This window comes from Danio rerio, chromosome 1 (genome assembly GCF_052040795.2).
Source record: "Danio rerio strain M-AB ecotype USA chromosome 1, GRCz13ab, whole genome shotgun sequence".
NCBI classification, from domain to species: domain Eukaryota; kingdom Metazoa; phylum Chordata; class Actinopteri; order Cypriniformes; family Danionidae; genus Danio; species Danio rerio.
The window spans coordinates 17,635,001-17,660,307 of NC_141021.1; the positions used below are offsets into that span (position 1 = coordinate 17,635,001).

Consider the following 25,307-nt stretch of genomic DNA (forward strand, 5'->3'; position numbering starts at 1 on the left):
ATAACACCATCCTAACTGTAAAAAATGGGGCCGGCAGCATCATGTTGTGGGGCTGTTTTGCTGCAGGAGGGAAAGGTCCACTTCACCGCAAAGATGGCATCATGAAGAAAGAACATTATGTGGAAATACTGAAGCAACATCTCAAGACATCAGCCAGGAAATTAAATATTTGCCACAAATGGGTCTTCCAAACAGACCATGACCCTAAGCATTCTGCCAAATTAGTTAAAATGTGCTTTAAGGTCAACAGAGTGAATGCTTTGGTGTGGCCATCACAAAGCCCTGATCTCAATCCCATAGAAAATATCTGGGCAGAGTTGAAAAAGCTTATGCGAGCAAGACAGTCAACAAATCTAACTCAGTTACACCAATTCTGTCAGGACGATTGGCCAAAATTTCTCCAAACTATTGTGAGAAGCTTGTGGAAGGATACCCAAAACATATGTCCAAAGTTATACAGTTTAAAAGCAAAGTTTAAAAAAAAGTATATCAAGGAAATGTATGTAAACGTTTGACTGTCTTGAAATTAATAAAAAAAATAATAATCTCAAAAGCGCCCAAATAATTCTGACTTCAACTATATATTTATAATAATTTTCTTTTTTTTACACCACAGACGTATTTTTTCCCAAATTCCAGCGATTAGAGGGTGAGAATAAGCATACAATTAGTTCAGTCAATGTTTGAAACTGCCTCCTTAAAAGTGTTTTCTGTCAGATTGCATCTGTCAAATCATAAAGTTGAGGACGTTTTAGAAAGCTTTCAAGGCTTGAAAATCTTTTATTGAATGTTCATCCACTCTTCGCTATATCTGCCTTAGAGTAAAGAAGTTTTTGTTTGAGCTTGATTTAGAGTGGTTTTTACTCTATAGAGCAGATGTCAATACGACTTGATGTTTGAGTGCGTGAGCGCTCTTTTCATTGACACATTGAAGTTTTCTTTTGATTTTAATCTATAGATTATCTCTTTATCCTGACATTCGTCTGCTTTGACCTTATGGATTTTTTTCTTGTCTTTTTACTGTTTTCTCTCTGACCTTTTCTCTTCTAAGCATCATGATTTTATTTTTATTGTGTTGTTGTGTTGTGTGTGGTTTGCGTCCATGCCGTATAATAAATATAATAAAGTGTACTTATGAAAGAGCTGTGGCATTATAGGATACAGTGATATGGCAGTGTGAAAGTAAGGCTTGAAATGTCTATTGTCTGCTTGTTTGTCATCTTATTTTTTTTCTTCTTTCTGTCTTTTTCAGAGCTACATCCATGGCAGCAGTCAAGCTCAATTTGTGGCTGAATCTCACATTATTCTTCTGTTGAATATCCTTTCTCATAAAACCTCCCCCTTCACAATGGAGCTGTCACTTTGTTCTGTTAATGAAGTGAACTGTAATAACCCTCTGACTTCATACAGATCTGTTCGTCATTCTGTTAACAGCTGAAAATGTAGGATGTGTTACTGTAAGACGCTGCTCATTCAACATGTTACACACACACAGACCTAAAAATGCAAGTTTTTAAAAAATTGTTAAAACAATACTGTTGTTGAAATGGTGACGTTGTGGGAATCACATATTGTTTTGTTTTGTTTTGTTTTTTTAAACATAGCCACCTATGGTCCTGACATGCATGATACAAACCAACAGTATTTGAGTTTTTGCTAAAATTACTAAGTACAGGCAGGAAAGCGAAAGATTGAAGCAGTGAACTGACACTGTGACACGTGACATGTTGTGCAGCAGTCCCACAACATTCTGACACTCGAATACCCTGTCTGAAAAGACTTGTGCCCGGCAATGGGCAGTGTCTGCTATAATGTTAACGTTGTTTCTGTGTTTACAAAGATGAATATGGCCGTGTAAATACACAGTTACCATCTTATTTCCACATCAGATTGTTATGATAACGTAATATATGCCTACAGCAGTCGTGATTGTCTGATCTCATATGAAGCAAGAGATTGCGATGACATATATTGACGTGTGACGGTGCTGTAGTGCTGACCTGCTAAATTTTGAAGCCCTTCCTTTTCACACTTGGTTTTAAGGGCCAAGGGGAAGAGGTAGGGGTACAAAAATAGAATTGTAATTTGGCCTTAGTGTAAACGGGGCTTGTATGTATTTCCGTGAGCATATTGCTGCTACGATGGGAACGGGGCTGAGGATCGCGATGCCGGCTCAACATTGTGATGTCTTTCGGCCATTATCTATGGACAATGGCATCATCTATCGACTCAACCCTGATAATGACCTTAAAATGGTTAAAAATATATATATATTGTCAGACATACTGTGAAAATTTCCTTGCTCTATTAAATATCATTTGGGAAATACTTCATAGTATTTAATAAATCATAGGAGGGCTAATTTTGACTTTAGCTGTATATACTTTTTTATATTTTAAAAATAGAAACACTAAATTATGAATACACTGAATAATACACATTTTGTCCACTTAATTATTTTAGATCATTTTGAATATCTTGCCATGTCTGTGATTGTGGAAACCCATCAGAGTTCTGCCATATGAAATGCTCGTCCACATTTCTGTGTTTATCCATATAGAACTCTCAAACATGCTGTCCACACAGTTTGCTCACCTGACCATATAGGGTTTGCCTGTTCTCTGTGTGAATGTCCCATGTAATTACGCTGGATTTGTTGACCGTGCCTGATGGCTCCAGAGTGGACAGACAGTTAGAAAACCTTCTGCTCAGCGTCTGGAGGAGAAAGAAGAGCTTCTGGCAGAGCTTCTTCCTGAAACTCCCTCAGGTCGACTGAAATGTGCTCACAGTTCAAAAGTGTCTGGTCTCCATTCACTGGAGATTGATTAAAATTGATTGAAATTTCCTGGTCTGTTAGAGTTATGTTTTGTCAAGTGAATGAGCTGTTTTGCAGGCACTATGTAAACATCATATCTATGAAACTATAGTCATTCCTTGACTTCCATCTCAGATGCGGCAATCACGATGGGAATGGTCCTTCTAAATGAAGCCGCCACCTCAAAGGGAGACGTTGGTAAACGCAGAAGTAAGTTTTGAGACTTCATTCATTTGTTCTTTTTAAAATAAATTGTTTAAAAAGTTATTAACCTGAAACTGTGATACTTTACCATTCAAAGGTAAGTTTTAAATTAATAATCATGATATTTTTGAAGCAAGATTGCATTTATTTTACGTAAAAAATATTTACATAAATGCACACACAGTCCTTTCTGGCGTTTTTTAATAAATAATAATTACACCAATTTTATAATACTGTATGTGCATTTTTTCCTTTGTGTTATCTTATTGTTAAACATCTACTTTTTATATTATTTGCTACCTGTCTTTATATTATTATAGTTTTTTTGGTCAAGTAATTTGAAAAATTATATATGAGATATGCCTATATATTGTGCATTCGTAAAGTGTTCATAGCACTTCACTTTTTCCACTTTCCACTTTTTTTTTCCTGTTACAACCTTACAGTATTCCAAAATGGATTAAATTAATTTATTTTCTCAAAATTGTGAAAAAAGATTGTTTTAAATTGTTGCAAATTTACTAAAAATAAAAAAGCTTGTGTGTGTGTTTATATATATATATATATATATATATATATATATATATATATATATATATATATATATAAACACACACAGCTTTTTTATTATAGTATATATATATATATATATATATATACAATATATATACAAGCTTTTTGTATACTATTTTAATAAATCTTTTATTCTGAGGCACAAAAAATATCTTCGCTATATACACTGAGAAATGGATAAAAATATGCATTTTCAAAATGGGATGTACTCAATTATGCTGAGCAGTGTGTGTGTGTGTGTGTGTGTGTGTGTGTGTGTGTGTGTGTGTGTGTGTGTGTGTGTATGTATGTATGTATGTATTTATTTGTATATTTATATATTTATTTATTTATAAGTAAAACAAATAATTTATTATTATTATTTATTTATTTATTTTTATTAATAATGATAGAATAATTTCTCCAATTGTGTATTTCATTAAAGCGCACTTATTCCAATACAATATTGGTTCTATTTCCATCTCATTTCTAGTGGGTTTGTGTGTTTGAGAGGTATTTAATAGCAGGAGTTAATAACACAAGTATGGTTTAAATGACATGTGCTCCGCATTTACACTGAGCTCCATATTCATTACTGCTGCAACTCACACAAGACCACCCACGCAAACACAATCCGCAATTACCACAATTATACACTAATGCTGACACACACATACAGTAATTACAAGCATTTGTCTCCCAGCGTAGTGCATAAAGAGCTCCGGTCTTTTTAGGAGAGATCTAAAATCAGAAACAACAAAAAAAAACTCTCCTCTTGTTTGCCATAGAGGTGAGTCGGAAACCAAGACAAAAATAACTCCTCATTTACATAACTCGGCATTTACATATTACCCATAATTCATCTCATTTGCATATCAAAGCTGGGGATGACTCTTTGGAGGTGGGATGGAGGCCATCGCATTAAGTGGTCTCCACAGCTAATGCAGTGATAATACACGCAAAAACTATTCGTCTATCAGAGTCTTGGAGCGATGCTTGTTTTTTTTGGGAACCCCTGAGAAGCTTTTAGAGAAGGAGACTGACAACGAGTTTGATGTGAGAAGCTCAGAGGCAAACTCGTAAGTGGGACAGAGACTCAAACTTGGAGTTGATAGCAAACGTATGCATGACGCACACTCATTCTCGGTTATCAGTGGCTGAACACACACTCTTTTTAAAACACAACACTGTATCAGCAAGCAAAAGAAAAAATATGCTGCTTTTATGCCTCTTGAAGGAAACTGAAACCAAGACTATGAAAAGCGTACTGCTAATCAACTCGTTTTCAGCATATTCAGAAGGCTCTTTCTGTCAGACTCATAGGAAGTAACTTGATTATTTTAGTTATTTGCATGGTGTGATTGGTGTTTGGCCTTGGAAAATTTCTAAGCAAACATGCTAATGCTTTGGCGTGGTTTGCAGGCCATTTACTGGGTGTTTACTCAATTATGCATGTTTAGTCCATTGTACAATTAGACAAGAAATTCTCTTAAGACATGCTATCACTTGTTGGTTTAATCTGAAATCCAACAGTGAGCATATAATTGTACCCCTTTGTTGCCACATCATTCAAAAAGATGTAATTATTCTGAGGTGACAGCAGCGGAAATGGCTTTTTACATTTTTGGAGTGAAATGACGAACTTGTTTGCCTTGCTAAAACACATTTTCAACGCATTAAAAACATGTTTTTTTTTGACTGTTCATTTTTATGACAGTGGTTAGGGGGCCTGAAATGCTTTTAAAGTGCATGCAATTATTTCCAAATATATTTTTATTAAACATTTTTGTGCAAAAATGTGTCAGAAAATTACATTGAGTAATAAGATAATATCCATCATACTTGGAATTTGAATCTTGACCCCCACATGAGTAAAAAAAATAAATAAATAAATAAATAATAATAATAGTAATAATAATAATAATAATAATAACAATAATAATATTATTACATAAAATTAAACTGTCATTAATTAATTCATTTTCTTTTCGGTTTAGTCCCTTTGTTTATCTGGGGTCGCCACAGCGGAATCAAACCAGCAACCTTCCACTGCGTCACCAAAAATAAACCGTAATTAAAAAAGTAAATAAATAAAAATGAATAAATATGATTAAATAAATAAATAAATATTCCAAAAAAATTATTAAATAAATAAAAACAAATAAATAAATAAACAAACAAACAAACAAACAAACAAATAAATAAATAAATAAATAAATAATAGGCAGCATGGTGGCACAGTGGGTAGCACAATCGCCTCACAGCAAAAAGATCTCTAGTTCGAGCCCCGGCTGTCAGTTGGCGTTTCTGTGTAGAGTTTGCATGCTCTTCCTCTGTTCGCGTGGGTTTTCCCTGGGTGCTCCGGTTTCCCCCACAAGTCCAAAGCCATGCAGTACAGGAGAATTGGGTAAGCTAAAATTGTCCGTAGTGTATGAATGTGAATGAGTGTGTATGGATGTTTCCAGGTAATGGGTTGCAGCTGGAAAGGCATCGGTTGCTTAAAACATCTGTTGCCGGTTCATTCCGCTGTGGCGACCCCGGATTAATAAAGCGACTAAGCCGAAAAGAAAATGAATGAATGAATTAATTAATTAATTTAAAAAAATATAATAAATTCTGTGCAATCACGTGATGTGCGTTTTCAGCAGTGTAGTGTGGATGGAGATCTTTTCAAAAACACTAGATGAAATGCCAGTGTGAACGTGGATTGTTTTGATTATAAAACGCCTTTTTAAAATTAAAACGTATTAGTGTAAACAGGGCCTAAATAAGCAAGGTGTTAAAACTTAGTGCCTCATGACTAAACAAAGCATGTCAGAATTATAACACTCCATAAACCTGCCGGAAGTAGTAAGTCATCCGGGTACTTCCCGCATACTGATTTTCGAATTCTATGAATTCGGACATACTACTCGCCTCACATACTGATTTTAGCGTACTATATAGTATGGAAGTATGCGGTTTCGGACGCAGCCATATCCTTGATATCCTGTCTGACGTGCGCTGCTCTCACTTGGGGAGTTGTGCTCAAAGCACCTGCTGACTGTCTGGAGCTCAGACGTGCACATACGCTGCAGCGCATGCCAGAGTGTGTGTGCAATCACGTGATGTGCGTTTTCAGCAGTGTAGTGTGGATGGAGATCTTTTCAAAAACGCTAGATGAAATGCCAGTGTTTTTAAAATTAAATGATATTAGTGTAAACAGGGCCTAAATGAGCAAGGTGTGAAAACTCAGTGCCTCGTGACTAAACAAAGCATGTCAGTGTGAGCATGCAAACCGATGTGCAAAACACCAGGCATAAAAGTGTCATTAAAAAAAAAACACATCCTATACTACATTGAAAACTGGTTGACCAATGAGATTGGTGCTTTTGTTCACCTGTGTTAACTCACCTGATTTGAACCGGATATTTGGAGGTCTTAAAACACCATTCTAACATTTAAAAAAAAAAACATAATAATTCTGTAGGGATGCTGTAGGGAATATGTGGATTAGGGTACTTACAGCTTGCACTGAATAGTTGTCAATTGAATCCTTCCGAATACAGCTCATCCAAAAACCCAGCGATTCATGCGCTTCTTTGATTGCCTACTCAAAAATCTCCCAGCCTTGCTCTATAGCCTTCAAAAGACGGTGTCGCATAATGTGACTCTAACGCATTAACAATGTTTAAAGCAGATCTGATGTGGCATTTCATTTACAGAGAACCAAAGCCTACTGTAAATCCTAAGCTGTGCCATATCCTTGGGGAAATGCAAATCTAGTTGTTTCACAGTAAGATGGTATATATAAGATTAGACTTGATCTAGACAAGCGGCTGTGTTGAAATGATTTATATTCTTCATAAAGCTCACATTAGCGTGTGATTTAGCGACACACACCTTCTTGACTCTCTCTCCCCAGAGGTTGTGTCTCGCATTTCCCCCTGCGCCACCTGAATTTGCCGCGGCCATCATCTGCCATGCCAGGGCTATGGCATCAGGGTCAGAGGTCATGTTAGCGCAGTAGACAATTAAACTGCCGGTGACACCTGGTCTGCCCGGCATGGGGATTTTCCTACACCTGTCATTGTTAATCAACTATTATGCATATATGAATCTACGTTATTAAAATCTTATCAGTTCATCTCAGAAACATTTGGTGATTTTGGATATTTTACGGAGAAGACTGAGATTATTTGTAGAGAGCAAGGTAACGAAGCAACTTGAGCACAGTAAACCCAATAAATGAAGAGAACTCAAACCAACTCTGTACTGTAAGACCAAATAAGTTAGAGCAGCTCAAACTGTTCGAGGAAACCAATTTCTACAAACCATTTGAGTCAAAAAACTAATCTATATGATTAGTCTTACTCCATTTAAGTTAAAGAATTGAGGTATTTAATTAACACATGACCTTCAACACTGAGTTCAAAACTCTTTTCAAATGAGTAGAATTAAATTTCAATCAATTTTCAGTTAACTACACTCATTTCATTTGTTAAAGTTGACTGTTGGGTTTTACAGTGTTTAAATGTAATACAGTTTTAAGGTATCTACTCAGGGTTAACCATGGCATATTTCCGAGGTTTTCACTACAGTGTCAGCAGACGTCTTCCGATTATGGAAAAAATTTTGCCGAAATTTGGACGAGAAACGCAGGAGAAACCATTTTTGCAGAATAAAAGTATTTTTTATTATACTCAATATTTTTTTTTTTTTTAAATCTGTGAAAGTATGAATGTAACATCTTATATTGCTGTGATTACCGTTTTCTAGGATAAAAGATAAAACCATTTTGAAAGATGTAAGAAACACACAGTGACTGCTGGCCAGTTTTGAAAAACATGACACAGCAGGGTTAGTTACACTGTTGGACTCTAATTAAACATGTACATATATATATTAGTGTAATATTGAGAACTTTTTAAATAAAAATGTTTTTTAATAGAAAATATTATTTTAATAGAAGAAATATATTTTATTGCTAATAATGCAAATAATTGCATTGTATAAAAATGGATAATAATGTAAATAGATTCAAATGTGTTTATCCAATAAACAAATAACTTCATAAAAAATACTATGCTATGTAGAATAAAAAATGAGCCAGTTACTGAGAAAAAATAGCTACTATTTAAAATAAACTTAATTTTAATTAATTGTGTGAAATCTGCCTTTAAATGCACGTGTTACAACTAACCCCCTGTCTGTTACAACTTGTCCCGCAGGTGGGGTAAATTGTAACATTTTTACTCCTGGCACTTTTGGCAATACTGCACAGAAACCATCGGTCCGGCAATCATAATTCCAGTGCTCATTTGTAGGAGAGGCTTGTGTGTTATTGGTAAAGAAAATATGGTTTGTCTAACCCCATTACTTTGCTCATTATTTGAATATTTGATTTTTTTTTATTTTTTGCAGTTGTCATGTCACTAAAACAGATTAAAAGTGAAGTTACAAAGCAGGGAATTTTGGTAAATTTCCCATTAATCACTGTGAAGATTTTTTTTTTATGTTAAGAAAAATGGCAACATTTTAGGTTAAGTAACAATTCACACTATTAAGTACTGATTATTACCTTATATCATTAGGATATAAACTGTTTATTAGTACTTGATATTATTATACATCCCTAATTCTTCCAAATACCTGAACCCTTCTACTACCTTACTATTAATAAGCAGCTAATAAGTGGTTTATTGTCTTAGTTAATGGTTTGTTCATAGTGCGAATAGTACATTCAAATATTGTGACCTACAGGTTTCAGATCTTTACTGCAGCCTTTTACAGTTTTTTACATTTTAAAATGACAATCATATTTCACAGTGCATTTTAAAGCCCCTCTCTTGGGGTGTGAAAGGAGATGGAAGAGCCTGCAGTTAAGGCAGATGTTTGCTCTGTAGACACTGCTGGGTGACCCTCTGTCAGCCACTTGAGGTACATAAGATGTGCACACTGACTAATTCATGCAATGGGGTTGGAGTAATAAGTTCTGACTGATGAGATATGTGCGAGTGTGTCATGCATATGTATGCGCATATATGCACGCTTGGGCTTTGAAGCACATGTCACAAAGATGAACTTACTCATGGAAATGGTGTCTGTAGTAATCTGTGTGTGCTTCTGTAATTTGTCTTTTACATGTTGTATTCAGTGTTTAGTTTTTATGCATTAATAAGCATGTCAGCTTTATTCAAATGTAGAAAACTTGAATGCAGTCTCTTTGGTTTAATGCAGACTGTGAAAAATGTTGGGTTACACAATCAATTCGCGTTGAGACAGCATTAAGTAATTACTTTAACTTATTAGTTTTGTTTGAATTTAAGTTGATTGAACAAAAAAACAAGTTATGCCAAAAAAAAAAAAAAAACTCAAGAATTGTTGTTTCACCTAATTTTAAGTAGTTTGAACAAATAGCAAACAATTTTTTGGGTGTATGTGTGGGGTTGACCTTGTTTCTGTAATAATAGTAATAATAATAATAATAATAATAATAATAATAATAATAATAATAATAATAATAATAATAATAATAAAAAAACACTTTAGTAACCATACAGGGAACCACTGCAATTGGTTAAACTATTTAAAAAATATATCATATATTTAAACTGAAAATGTTTTTGTGTTTTTTTTTTCAAACAAATGCTTTTATAAATGCCACTTTTGATCAGTTTAAAACATTATTAAACATTTTATATGCTAACAAATTAAACTATTTATATGCTGACAATGGGTTAGCAATGTGTTACCCAGGTAGTTAGGCTAATGTAAATTATCCATGTTATCCCAACACAAAACAATTAACAAACTAAAAAAAATATTAAGTTAACTACATAATATATACTACATATATATATAGTTGTCAAAGATAGCATTATTCAGCTCATTTAAAAAGCAGCAGTTTATTTATGTATTTACAGCGGGGTAAATGAGTATTAAACGTGACCATTTTCCTCAAAAAAAAAAAACAAATTTCTAAAGGTGCTGTTGACTTGTTGGTAACAACCAATGAAATTAATATATATAAAAAAGAAACCAAATCTAATAAGTTTACAAATTAAGTTATGTGCAATAAAATGGAATCACTCAGTGACAATATATTGAACACATGAAGAAAGGGGGGTGTAGAAAGGCAGTGAAAGCCCAGACAGCAGCTGAAATCTCTTAGTTATTCAGCAACCCACTGACCGTTTTCATTGTAAATTAATATTAGCTTCTTCAGTCCAACGTCTATATCAGCAGGATGATGAAGATGACAGCAGAGTGTACATTTCAGCAGGACTATAATCCAAAACACAGCCAAGGAAACTCTTTCAGGAAAAGAAAATCAAGCTGTAGAATGGGCTAGCTAATCACCTGACTTGAATCCAATAGAAAATACAAAATAAAGCTCAGATTTGATAGACAAGACCCACAGAACCATCAAGATTGTTATACTCTGTTAAAGTTTTTTTTTTTATGTTTGTATTGTTTGAGTTTTTATGCAAATTTGGTTCAATTCCATGCTAACATCTCCTTTAGAAATATTAATCCCAAGAAAGAAAAAAAAACATTACGTGTTCAATACTTATCTTCCCCGCTGTAATTAATTATTTATTTATTTATTTATTTATTTATTTATTTATTTATTTATTTATTTATTTATTTATTTATTTAATTATTTATTTATTTATTTATTTATTTATTTATACCTAGCAATATTAATTTAAAAGGAAAGCATATAGCTTTGAACTTAAAACAACAATTTATTTTGTCATTTTTTTAACAATTTAACACATTCAAAAATAAATGAATGCTACAAAACTAACAACTACCTCTTTAACAAACAACTCATAAATCTTATAGAAGCAATATGTAAAAACAATATTATGTATGTGGAGTTTGTTGTTTGCAGTCATTTGATTTAAACATTGCCAAAGTAACCAATGCATTAACCAGCAGTATAAATTAATGTCATATCTGCATTTATCTTTTACATAAAACATTAACACACTTTTTATCACCACTTTCTTTGAAACTTTCACCACTTTGAAACTGCTGTGAGATGTGCCTGGGTTATTTTTCGATGTGGAGTAGATAGTGTTTTAAACAGTCTTACTGCATATGCATCAGCAAAAGCATTGGCTTATGGCAAATGCTGATGCTTAGTGACCTGAGATATTTAAAGAACTATATATTCTGGCTCTTTAATGTATCACATCAAGGCAGACAGCTTGTATACAGGTCTTTTTATAACAGGAAAAAAGAAAAACACTCACTGTTTGTTTTCCACAGTCAAAATAATATGCTGCAAACTGCTTTAGTAATGCAACACCATGAGACTTTAATGGATATTGACTTTTTCCAAAAGGTTTAGAGGAGTCGACCTACATGCAGAAAAAATCCTGTTCACTGCCCTCCAACAAATAGAAAATTGAGTGTCTGTTTTTATTGTTTTTCTCAGTACACAAAATACTCAGTAATAATTGAAAGAGTTTATACAGGTAATTGCAGAAAGATTCGTAAACAACTAAACAGCTCTTCTGTCTATTTTTGGTCTCATATGCAGTCTTCTAAATCATAAAAGTATAACAATTGATGTATTAAAAAGTAGTAAAAAAATCTTAAATGTCTTCAACAATTTACTTTATTATTTATTATTTAATATTTAATTTATAATTTACTTTGATAATATACATTATTATTTTTTTTGTCATTATTAATATTATTATTATTATTGTTGTTGTTGTTGTTGTTGTTGTTGTTATCATTATTATTGTTATTATTATTATTATTAATATTATTATCATCATCATTGTTATTATTGTTTATTATTATTATTATTATTATTATTATTATTATTATCAGTATTATTATTATTATTACTATTATGGTATCAAAGTTTGCTCTAAGGTTATATTAGTTACTGTAAAATGAACAAACAATGAAAAATACATTTATAACTGACTTTGTTAATGCCAGTGTTAAAAATTATTAATTTCTGGAACAAAACCGGGAAATGAAAGTTACCACTGTTCCACTAAACAATTTTATTTTTCACTGAACATGACATCACTAAATATTGATAGATTGTGCCATATAATGTTATAGGTCAATCATGGATAAAAACAAACATAAATATGACACATCACTATTCAGTCATTCACCACTGACATTCAGTTCACTTCCAAGTGAAACAAAGATAATTAAATGACTCACTCTGTCTAATCTTCAAGAAGAGCCCACAGTTACCTCTTCCGTTATGTTTTCTGGCTGACTTGTGAATGTTGTGAACTTTTGTTGTGATAATTGGAATTACAACTAATATTAACATCATCATTTTGGCATTGATATTAATATTAATGCACCAATTAATGTAGTGATAATTGGATTTATTAAATATTAACCCTTTGATGCACAAGCTATAAAATAGATATAGAAAAAAAAAACGTATTTCAATAAGTGCATATTAAATATATATATATATATATACATGATCATTTGAATACAAAGCTATAGTGAAATATTTTATTTGTCTCTCTTTTGTAAGGTGGAGTTATTGTGATCCACGTGTCTCTCTGTGTCTGAGACCATGTTAAATGTTGATTGGACCAAGAAGCCATTTTTCAAATTGTGGGCTCTTAACACATCTGTTTTTCAGGTCAACAAAGAACAGATACTGATAAGATACTGTCTTACATTAGTCTAGAATTGGCACTTTTCTGATAAACTTAAAAAATGGGGCCAGAGTAGTTAACTCTGCATTATTTGTTTGTATTGGATAATAATTTCCAAATTTTAATTTCCACAAGTTCCTGGCTTTACCGCTGATCACTACACTTTGCTTCTGTTTCCCACTTTCCTGATTTAGGAAATCAGTTCCATCTTCCCAAGATCTCTTTTTATCAGGCTCATTATTAGATTTACTCATGGTTTTAAAAAAAAATAATAATAAATTAAAATATGCGTGAATGCTAGTGAAATTATAATTTAGGTTGGCCACTATGCCATTATTTATTTTTGTTGCTAATTATGTGCAAAACATTCACCAACCAATAAGAGTGATTGTAAACGTAACAAAGATGATTGACCAAAAACTTGTTGAGGGCCAATAGTTAAACATGCCTTCTGCTTCAACTTCAGGTATTCACCACGTACAAGTTAATGCTAGATCAATTAAAATAAATACTGGAATGCAAAACACGAATATCTGACATTTCCCGGAACAGGATGTGGCAAGACTCGACTCAAATTAAGCACTGATCAATGGAAATAGAGTTCTTTCTTGTTAGTTTATGTTAGTAAATACATTAACATTAACCAATGAAACCTTATTGTAAAGTGTGACCATTTTTCCCATGCCACAGATTCTGCTGACAGAATATAACATGATATATTCCTTAACATTCCAATAATATCTTTATAAACCATATTAATACATTTGGGACGGAGCGTTTAGAGGGAATAGCCCATTACACCGAATTAAAAGCATTTGTAAAGAAAGCAGATGAAGTATCTTATTAGGCTCATCATCATAAAAATTATATTTAATGCCTAGCCGAGGGCAAACTATTGTATGCTGTGCCATCCGGAAGAAAACAAAACACGCTCTTGTAAAAACTAGAGGTGAAGCTGTTGAAGAGTGACAGTCTCCATGTTTTCCAAGACAAAAAAAAAGTTATGAATGATTGTTCTAGAGAGCTGATGTGCATTAAAAAAAGATAAAAACAAAGTTGCTTTAAAACTGCTCACAACAGCAGGCGTGTGTATTTGCACCAGATCGGTGGTCCAGATGTTCAGTGTGTAAACCCAAAAGCGGTAACGTAATAAACTGCTTTTTACTATCATACACAAGGACCATATACCTCAGCTACGAAATAAACTCGGTGTTCACATGCATAAGCATATTTTTCAGGGACCATTAATTATTTGGATCACAGATTGTATAGTTAGATAGCGTAATTATTCACCTATGTGTCTTCTAAGTACCCCTTAACCAAAATGTCTGCATTGTTTCCGTAGAAAATAGAAACAATTGTAAGAATCCAATACAGTATGTGAGTTTCCATGGTTAAAAGTAAGAGTAGGGTTTTATAGTAAATGTTTAGTGTTGTCAGCCCAAAATGAAGAAGGACCTATTTTACCCCTTGTTTCAGATTAAAGATAAGTCATTTGTGTCTCCAGAATCTGTCTGTAAAGTTTCAGCTGAAAACACCCATCAGATTATTTATCATACCTTTCAGAATATTGGATTTTTTGGCTCTGAACACAGTGTAGCTGTTTGTGTTGCCTGTGCCTTTAATGCTAGTTCTCCTCACCATCCGTTCCCACATGCCTGTCAGAGTGTTCCTCAATCTCCACCTCAGTTGTGTCAGATAAACAGCACAGTGACAGACATGAAAGAAGCAGATCTCACATAACATTTGTGAGAAATACTATAGTAAGAATTTTCCCAATGATTATTTGATGTATTTGTTGTGGAGTTAAAGCCTTTCTGCAACGATTAGTCATGCACAATGTTGTTACAAAGGTCACGCACAGACACACACAGACAGAAGACATGTTTTTGCACAAAAATGAGACAGGATATACTTTTAAATCCACTGCTGAATGCACATCCGTTCAAAATAAACAAAATAAACCTGATTTGACGTCCACAAACCGTGATAGAAGCTTCTTCTTTTATTATTGTACTAACACGCGGCTGTAGTGATAAAGATGGTAAAATCGCTGTTATTCATTACAAACATGCACTGTTTTAAAAAAGTTTTAAACTTGTAAAACTCATTATTGATCACACTTGATGATGATTGATGATAACCGAGAGCTGAACAGATCTCTTAATCTCAGTTGTTTTGCGCACATCCTGTCTTATTGATATGATTGATTATGGACACATGTTAATATGCGGCTTTCAGTCAATTCGGTGGGTGGGGAAACCACACTCCTAAGTCACGTTGTGGTGGTCCTCAAAATGAGAGGGATTTGAATCCTATTTTAACATCAGGAAACTTAAAAAAGAGACTTATTGTCTTTATATTACCCCAATATGACTGAAGACACACCATACCTACACACAGTTCTGTCCAAACAGCTTCTAAAGGATGATTTTCATCATAGGTGCCTTTTAAGTTATTTTTGGGACAAATCAATATTTTTATGTTCATTGCACTTAAATTTGTAAAAAGTTAATTTAGTTTGTGTTGTAGAACAACAAGAAGGAATCACATGGAACATTTTTATTTCATTTAAAGAATATTAAAAGACAGTTTAGTCAAAGAGCATAGAATCAAGGCGACACTCTAGTGAGATTTGGAAAACAGCCTCTAGATGGCACAGTGGCCATTTTGGAGTGAAAATTCCAATAGAACAACAGCATATTATAAGTCTGTAAAATAAATTATTAAAAGTGCTGATGATTGTGATAGTAAGTGTTGTATTGTCGTCTTTCAGGTTGTATCTCAGCTTTAATTTGCTTTTTAAATAAATAAATAAAAAACAAAGCAGCTGCCTGCCATCATGAGTGTCGCTTCTTTGTAATTCTAAGTTCTTTGGTTTAGTTGAAACTGCAGTCCTATATCTGATTTATAAAATGCACCTCAATAGCTACTGGCACTTTGAGGGTTAAAAACAAACAAATAACCTTCTAATAAAACTGTAAATGCAAAACATGGCTAAAATCAGCATATTGATGGCCTTCATCTAGATATAATTCTTTCATTCAGGCATTCACTCATTTTTCATTGGCTTAGTTTCTTATCTATCAGGGGTTAGCACAGCAGCATGAACCACCAATTATTCTGGCATATTTTATACGCAGCGGATGCCATTCCAGCCACAACCCAGAACTGGGAAATCTAGATGTAATATATTTAATTAATATAGTATGTAATTAATATAAAAAAATAACAATTACCTTGGCCTCATGGTAGTGCAATGGGTAGCATGATCACCTCACAGCAAGAGGCTCGCTTGTTCGAGACTCAGCTGGCTTAGTTTGCATCCCTACGTGGAGTTTGCATGTTCTTTGCTCCGGGTGGTCCGGTTTACCCCACAAGTTCAAAGATGTGGTACAGGTGAATTGGGTTGGCTAAATTGGCTGTAGAGTATGTGTTTGAATGAGTGTGTATGAATGTTTCCCAGTGATGGTTTGCAGCTGGAAGGGCATTCGCTGCAAAAAACATGCTGGATAAGTTGGTGGTTCATTCTGCTGTGGCGACCCCAGATTAATAAAGGGACTGAGCCGAAAAGAAAATGAATGAATAAACAATTAACTTTGTCCTCATACAAATATGTCTATGTTCGAAAAAATAATAGATCATTGAGAATAAATATTCCAATTAGATAGATAGATAGATAGATAGATAGATAGATAGATAGATAGATAGATAGATAGATAGATAGATAGATAGATAGATAGATAGATAGATAGACAGATAGACAGACAGACAGACAGACAGACAGACAGACAGACAGACAGACAGACCGACCGACCGACCGACCGACCGACCGACCGACCGACCGACCGACCGACCGACCGACGGACGGACGGACGGACAGACAGACAGACAGACAGACAGACAGACAGATAGATAGATAGATAGATAGATAGACAGACAGACAGACAGACAATTTTATGTTTAACCCCTTTAGGATATTCTAAAGTACATTCTGGAAGAACTGTCCGTGGTAAGGCTGTTTTTAGAATTCTAAACAATACATTCTTGTCTAAAAAGAAAACTCTCAAAATATATATTATGTTATTCAGTAACAACATATTTGCCAAACCAAAGTGAGCTTAGTTCTCTGCCAGAACACTCGCAATGAGGAATACTGATAAGTGAATTGTTAAAAGTGTTGAGCAGTGCTGTTGTCACTAGAATATCACAATGTTATTGTCCAATCAGATTTATGAAATAGAATGAATCGTTATAGATGGATAGATCTGTAGTTATGGATGCATACATGATGGATGGATGGATGGATGGATGGATGGATGGATGGATGGATGGATGGATGGATGGATGGATGGATGCATACATGGATACTGTTCATACATACATTCATACATACATACATTGTTTTTTTTCCCAAACGGTGATTAACAAAGCAAGGAATTTTTCACAGTATTTCCTATAATATTTTTTCTTCTAGTGAAAGTCTTATCTGTGTTATTTTGGCTAGAATAAAAGCATTTTTTAATCTTTTTAAAACCATTTTAAGGTCAACATAATTAGCCCCCATAAGCAATGTATTATTTTCAATTATCCACAGTACAAACAATTGTTTTACAGTGATTTGCCTAATTACCCTAACTTGTTAACCTAGTTAAGCCTTTAAAACCAAACTAGTATCTTGAAAATATCTCGTAAAATAGTATGCTGTCATCATGGCAAAGATAAAATAAATCAGTTATTAGAAATGTGTTATTAAAACTATTATGTTTAGAATTGTGTTTAAAAAAACTGAAATTTGGGAAAAAATGTACAGGGGGCAAATGATTTAGGAGGGCAAATTATTCTGACTTCAACTGTACATAGATGTAAAGGATTAATATAACTGATTCATGTTTACTTCTACCTAAAGCAGTAAGTACAGGCTGTGAAAAAAGCCCTTTAACTCAGCTGCCGTCAAATAATAATTGCTACTATGCAGAATAAGAATACTTGCACAGTGAGTGGTTGATCAAACTCAGTGGCTGTCGTGGAAACACACTGACTCTGCGCATTTAAAATAGGAAGATGCTAAATGAAGTTGATCAAAATAGCCATGCTTCAGTTTCAAACTACACTTCCCCCGCAGAATCATTTACGGCAAGCTGCTCCATCCAGTTGTAGGAAAGTCAGCCAAATGTGATTGCACCATTGCGTCGTTCTTCCGCAACATCGCATTAGTTACCGCGTGACCAAACGACCCTGAAAATAAATGTTTAGCAGCTTTTAAATGTCACATCTCAGTTAGTCATGTTTGTCATTTTTTTGTATAACACAGAATCCTTTCGCGGCTACTATCACATGTCTTATGGGAAGCCTTGTGTAATGTGTCGGGAAATGATAATAGGCTTGAAAAACATCAAGGTCTCAGAGAGCGTTGTCGCATGAGGCCTTGAAAACAAGTCTTTAGGGAAGTTCAGTAGATACTGAAACTTTAAATTAAAAGCCTTGTGTCTGTGTGTGCGCTCGTGTGTATTCTGAGGGTGCGATCCCAGGATAAGAGGGTGTTTCTGGATGACTAATCTGGAGAGGAACAGTGCTAGTGGTGTGGTGTAATTGGAGGTGCCCCTCTTTTGAGGAGGTTAACACACTTTGATTAAGCTCTGATTAGCTTCTCATTCAGCTAAACAGCAGCTGCCACTGCCTCGCTCTTTAATATGTTTACTACTCACCAACTCTCTCTCTTTCTCTCTCGCATGTACACACAGCCTTTGGGAAACCATCTTGTGCTTTTGAAATCACCATGAAATCAAAATTGACCTTTCAACTGATTATAATTTATTTAATTGTATTTTCTGATGTAACATTACAGTATTTGTTTAACCTATTAATTTGTGTGCACTGGTGTTAGTTCTGTTGGTTATATCTATTGCAGAAAATGTTAGTTGACAACAATTTATTTGATGACTAACACTAGACTAAACAAGATAACACCAATATTAATAGTTAATTAAACTACTGTGGCCATATAGATATTAGACATGTGCCGATATTCAATGACACAATATAGTTTGATAATGAACATCATTTAAAATAACACTTCTAAATACTGTTATAAAGATTTCAACTATTAGAGAGACTTTTAAATATATTTAGATTGCTATATTAGTGGTTGTTCATCACAGCTTCAAATGCATAAAGATTTAATAGTCTATTTATTTTCAGACATTTTCATGTAGATTATTCCTATGGCATGCTGGAGATGTTGAATGAATTTTCTTAGGCCTGTTGTTCGTTGACATTGTACAATAAGACTCATTACTAAGCATTAGTTAATTGAACTAAATTTACTATGAAAACTGCAAAAGCATTTATTAGTCTCAGGTGATGTTAATTTTGTAGTGTATACTCAACTCATTAAAATAAAATAAAAAATTGACAATTACTTATAATTACTTATAATACTTTTACAATTTGTTTTATTGAACACATATACTGTATTTTAAATTATAATGTAAGTCAGAATTATTAGCCCCCTGAAATATTAGACCGCTTGTTTATTTTTCCCTAATTTCTGATTAACGGAGAGAAGGTTTTTTCAACACATTTGTAAACATAGTAGTTTTAATAACTCATTTCTAATCATAGATTTATTTTATCTTTGCCATGATGCCAGTAAATAATATTTGACTAGATATTTTTCAAGACACTTTTATACAGCTTAAAGTGACATTTAAAGGGCACATAGTTTACCCCTTTCTTATGATTTAATATTAGTATTATGGTTCTTTTGAGTGTGCCAGTTTAAGTTCAGTTTAAAACCCAGTTCAGATGTTTTTTCTTATTTATTTATTTATTTATTTATTTATTTATTTAATGTGTTAAAAAGTGTCATGTTGTGGGCGTGTACACAGTTTGCTGTTTTAGGGGCGTGTTGCTTCACATGAAAATTAGTTTCGGCTTCCCGCCCAATGTTACAAGTGGGCGGAGCCAAGAGCTCCCATGCTCTGTGTTTGCAACAGACAGGCAGACAGAGAGAGGGACGTTAAGCTAGGATAAGCATTCAGCCATACATGTACGACTCGGACAAGCAGAGAGTACAAAATAATTTGTGTCTTTGTATAGTTTGTATAGTCTCTGTGTACAAGTGCCGAGCTTGTACTCCGAGACTAATAACCACACTCACTGAATTAACTTTAAACTTTGAGGCACCGAATGCGCTGCGACACGGCACACCAGACACTCTCAGTGACATGGCAGAAACATGAAGTGTCCCGAATCGTCATGCCACGCAGCGCCATGCATTCCAGAACTCCAAACACAAGCCTCCACCAGGGCAAACACAACGGCGCCGCGGCTGCCCAGCCGCCGACCTGAAGCTCCGCTGTGTGCACCCCGACAGAAACCCACGCCCAGAATTCTGAAATGTACGGCGCCAAGCCACGCAGAGAGGCACATAAGGCAACATGCTTGCACTTTTCCAGCTGCATCTAAGATCATAGGGAGCTTCTGTGTTCGCGAGAAATGCAAACGGCTGAAATTCAAGGTAGACGCAATGAAAAGTACACATGTTTGCAAACCTACCAAAAGGTACAAGCAATAATTCCGATTATTACGATAATGTGGAGAATAATGATCTTGTGTTGAGCCCAAAGAGCCTTATATCTTAAAATAGAGCAAGGGTGTTCCTGTAGTGATATCGCTTTGACTCACACGCTGAAAATGACGAACGTAAACAAACAAACTGAGGATATGATCGTGACGCGATGCTGTCAATCAACATTGGTGGGCGGGGGGACCGCTTTCCTACATCAAGTTGCGGTCTCTTTGAAAACAGCTCCAATTGGTCCACCGTTTTGATGTTGGTAAATTAAAAAAAAGGACTGGGTGTGTTTATATCACCCCAATATGACGGTCTATACATTATACTTGCACACGTCTGTCCAAACAGTTTGAAAAGTAGATTTTTCACCATAGGTGCCCTTTAAAGGCTTAACTAGGTTAATTAGGTTAACTAAGCAGGTTAAGGTAATTAGGCAAGTTATTGTATAACGATTTTTTGTTCTGTAGACTATCGAAAGAAAAAATAGCTTAAAGGATTTTTAGATTAAATACATCAATAAAGTCTGATAAGACAACTGCCAACATGCTACAGCAACAACAACAAAAAGATGACACTAAAAAATAGACACATGTATGATACAAAATGTTATAAATGTTTGTAGTATATTTTAATGTAAACTGCAACATGCAAACCATACATTCATGCTATAATAAAATAATTTGTTATATTTTATTGTAACATGAATCATTAATCATTTTGGCACTTCTGACAGTAGTACTACAGCAGTGATTTTGCCAGAGAGAGCAAATATGGTCATATTTCTGCAAAAGAATTGCAGAAATTCAAGCTGTTCAATTCTTATTGTAGGATTAGGTGGTTTTGGTTTTCTTGTTGTGTTTTGTATTTACTTCTAATTTAATTTATGCTTTAAACTTAATATATTGTTTAATTTAATGTATTTATTTAATTAATTAATTTATTTATTTTATTAATTTTTTTTTGTCAAAGATAAACATATTTCTATGTCATCCACTATCATTTTGTGGCTTTTTTAAAAGTATTGTTTCAGGCTCAATTTTGGCACGAGTAACATTTTAAAAGTATCGATTTACACCGGTAATGAAAAAAAATAAAAATAATTTAAATATCAGCACTGCATAAAATATAATACTGTTTTTAACAAGACTTTAAGTGACAATTTACCTTACATGTTCATCTAAACCTCCCTTTGCATGTACTTTTGTCAAGTTAATATCAAATATCATCAGCAGGGTATGCAGCTGCTCATATATTGAGATTATTATTTTTTTTACTCTATGCAAAGAACCTTTATTGTGAGCAAATCAGGGTTTGACATTTTTGACGTTGAATTTCAATTCCATAGACCTGTTATCACTTTACAATGGCATGTTAAAGAAAATGACTCCGGCTTCAGTATGTAGCAGTTACATCGTACAATCAGAGCTCTACAAATGAAGGCTGAGAATAAGTGCATTTTTCTGAATCTCTTTGATGCAGTAGAGATTACATTTGTCATATCAGTGCATAAAAGCACAGAATATGGATGCAATTTTACATACACTCCCTAAATCAAGCCAATACTCATGAACGGTGGGAAAGAAATAGGTCTCAACCGGTTTTGATGCAGAGCTGCAGTCTTTTCCCTTTTGATAAAATCAGCTGTTTTTCCCCCAACAGCACAATGTTTAAGGCATCGACTAATCTTTAAAATCACCTTATAATGTGATTCAGCAGGTTATCAAATCTTCGGCACTATCACATAAGGGACAAAGCAGCTGATTCGGCATGTTTTATAAGCATTTAAGTAGCGATTATTGTTTCATTCATTAGTAATGGCTTAATTTAAGATGGCTGTTTGGGATTAGCTGTTCAGATCAAAGTTCATGAAAAGCGATTTTCACCAACAGCTTAATCCCATTATAGAATACCATCGCAGCATACTAATTAAGTTTAATCAATGTAAGCATTATTCGGCTCATTAAGAGAGTGACACTCATTGGGCTTCTGTTTTTTCTGTTTTTACAGTTATCTGTCTTGTTGGACTTGGTTTAGTGGTGTTCTTCTTTAGTTTCCTTCTGTCCATCTTCAGATCAAAATACCATGGCTATCCTTACAGGTAAGATTTAGCTGGTAAAAGTCATTGTTCTAAAGCTTTTTCCTTGTAATATAATTTTCTGCCGGATCAGTGCTTTCTCTGCTTAGACTTTTACAAACAATGTTCTCGGTTCAGTTGAAGTTGTATTAAAAACATCTGAGACGTTTGATTACATTTGTTCATTAGATTTGCAGGGCGGAAAAATCTCACAGTAAAATGCATACAGTAGCACCGAGATATGAATGTTAATACTTCATGTCAACTTGAGAATAATTGCACTGACTAGTAGTTATACATTTTAGCTAATGACAGGACCAAGAAACGGCTAACAGATTATTCTTGGATGTTATATGCACAAAATGAACCTGGCTGTTTTTAGTTTTTCACTATTTAGTGTTTATATGGAGGAATTTTGTCAGTATTTTACATACAACTAAATATCTATATACCTAGAGCTGTAATTCCATTGGTGAAATGCAATTTAGACAATGTTATAAAAAATTTAAATGATGTTTAACTATTAAATAATATAAAAAAAAATTGGTAACACTTTAGAATAACTATCCATTATAACTAAGTAATAGACCATTAATAAACTGGTAGTTAACAAGTTATAAATGACTTATTAAATAAAAGTTAAAGGTTTGTTAATTATTTATAACTGTGCCTTATAGGTGGCTAATAGATAACTTACAAGCTGTTAGTTAACAAGTTGTAAATGACTTCTTAACTGTATTTTAATTATTTAAAACAATAACTAATAAATTAGTAATAGATCATGAACAAGCGCTTAATAAATAACTTAATAAGACTTAATAAGTATCAGTTAATAGTGTATATATGTTATTTTGACGTTATTCTAAAGTTGCAGCTGTTTTTAATTTATTAACTGTTAGTAAATGAGGAATAGTTGCAACTTTAGAATAACGTCCCCATAACATATGTAAGCTATTAACAAACGCTTAACTAATATATTTACTCACACTTTACAGATCAGTTGTTCACCATATAATAACACCAGTGAAACTTTGTAGAACTTTAAGAAAATAAATTTTTATTTATTTTGTTTTCATATTTAGCACTTCATGGGTTTGTATTCTTGTATACTACTGTACTGCCATGTGATGGTTCAGTATGTGTGTTTCTATACATTAAACATAATGTTCAACATTTCATCTGTGGAGTTTTTTTTGGTAAAACACAGCACACAGAAAAGCCTATAAGTGGAACAAGGTTAAGATACAAACATTTTATATTTTAATTATCACATCAAATTTCTGTAGCTTGAACTTGTTCCATCCATTTGCTGTTCTACAAAGTTTCCCTGGTATTAGTAGATGGTTAACAAACGATGAACAACTGATCTGTAAAGTGTGAGTAAATATATTAGTTAAACATTAGTTATTAGCTTAAGCATGGTATTGGGACGTTATTCTAACGTTGCAACTATTCCTCATTTACTAACAGTTAATAAATAAAAAATAGCCACAACTTTAGAATAACGTCCCAATAACATATATACACTATTAACTGCTACTTAACAAGTCTTCATTAAGTTATTTACTAACCGCTTGTTTATGATCTATTACTAATGTATTAGGTATAGTTATAAATAATTAAAATACAGTTAAGAAGTCTTTTACAACTTGTTAACTAACAGCTTGTAAGTTATCTATTAGCAATCTATAAGGCACAGTTATAAATAATTAACGAACCTTTAACTTTTATTTAACAAGTCATTTATAACTTGTTAACTACCAGTTTATTAATGGTCTATTAACTAGTTATAACGGATAGTTATTCTAAAGTGTTACCAAAAAATTAATTGTTTAACAAAAAAATTAAAGACACCCTTATAAGTATGTTAATGTAATTATTTTTATGAGATTTTTTTTTAAATATTTTTAAATAATAATTGATATTATTATTATTATTATTATTATTTTATCTTTTTTTATTCTTGCTGCATTCAATTGCTGTACTAAAAATAGATATAATAAATAAATTGTTCAGCTTTGCTACTTCATATACAGAATATTTGATTGCTTCAGAAGACTTTTTAATGTTTTGATAATATGCTTATCATTTTCAGAGGAACCCACATTGTTTATCGGTTGAAAAAAAAAGTGTATTTTAAGCATCATGATTTTTAATTTTGTCATTTTAAAGACTGTTACACATTTTGATCATGATTGTACAAAAGACAGCCACTATATAGAATTCAGTCATTTCGAACAATATTTAGAACAAACTATTTAATGACACAAGACTGGATCACAGTGCTGCCCCAAAATAATAGTAATTTTAAAACCCCCTAAAAAATTAAATGTTAGTAATTACTTTAAATATCCTAATTTTGAATGATTGCATATTCCTTTATAAATTTAATGGACCCTTTTCACAAGACTGGTTTAACTGTCACCATAAGCTTAAATAAAG

General features: G+C 33.4%; 1 protein-coding gene and 1 long non-coding RNA gene across 2 annotated transcripts in view; both read left to right on the forward strand.

Moving 5' to 3' along the window:
• LOC147846759 (uncharacterized) overlaps positions 1–25,307 on the forward strand; it is a 1,232,122-nt gene that overhangs the window by 545,683 nt on the left and 661,132 nt on the right. The window lies entirely within an intron of this gene.
• The window catches only part of tusc3 (tumor suppressor candidate 3), a 195,535-nt gene that overhangs the window by 167,581 nt on the left and 2,647 nt on the right, over positions 1–25,307 (forward strand). The window contains 3 exon segments of the mRNA NM_001020560.2: positions 1,253–1,316; positions 2,951–3,025; positions 22,799–22,889. Of these exon segments, the coding sequence (NP_001018396.1) occupies positions 1,253–1,316; positions 2,951–3,025; positions 22,799–22,889 (230 nt within the window).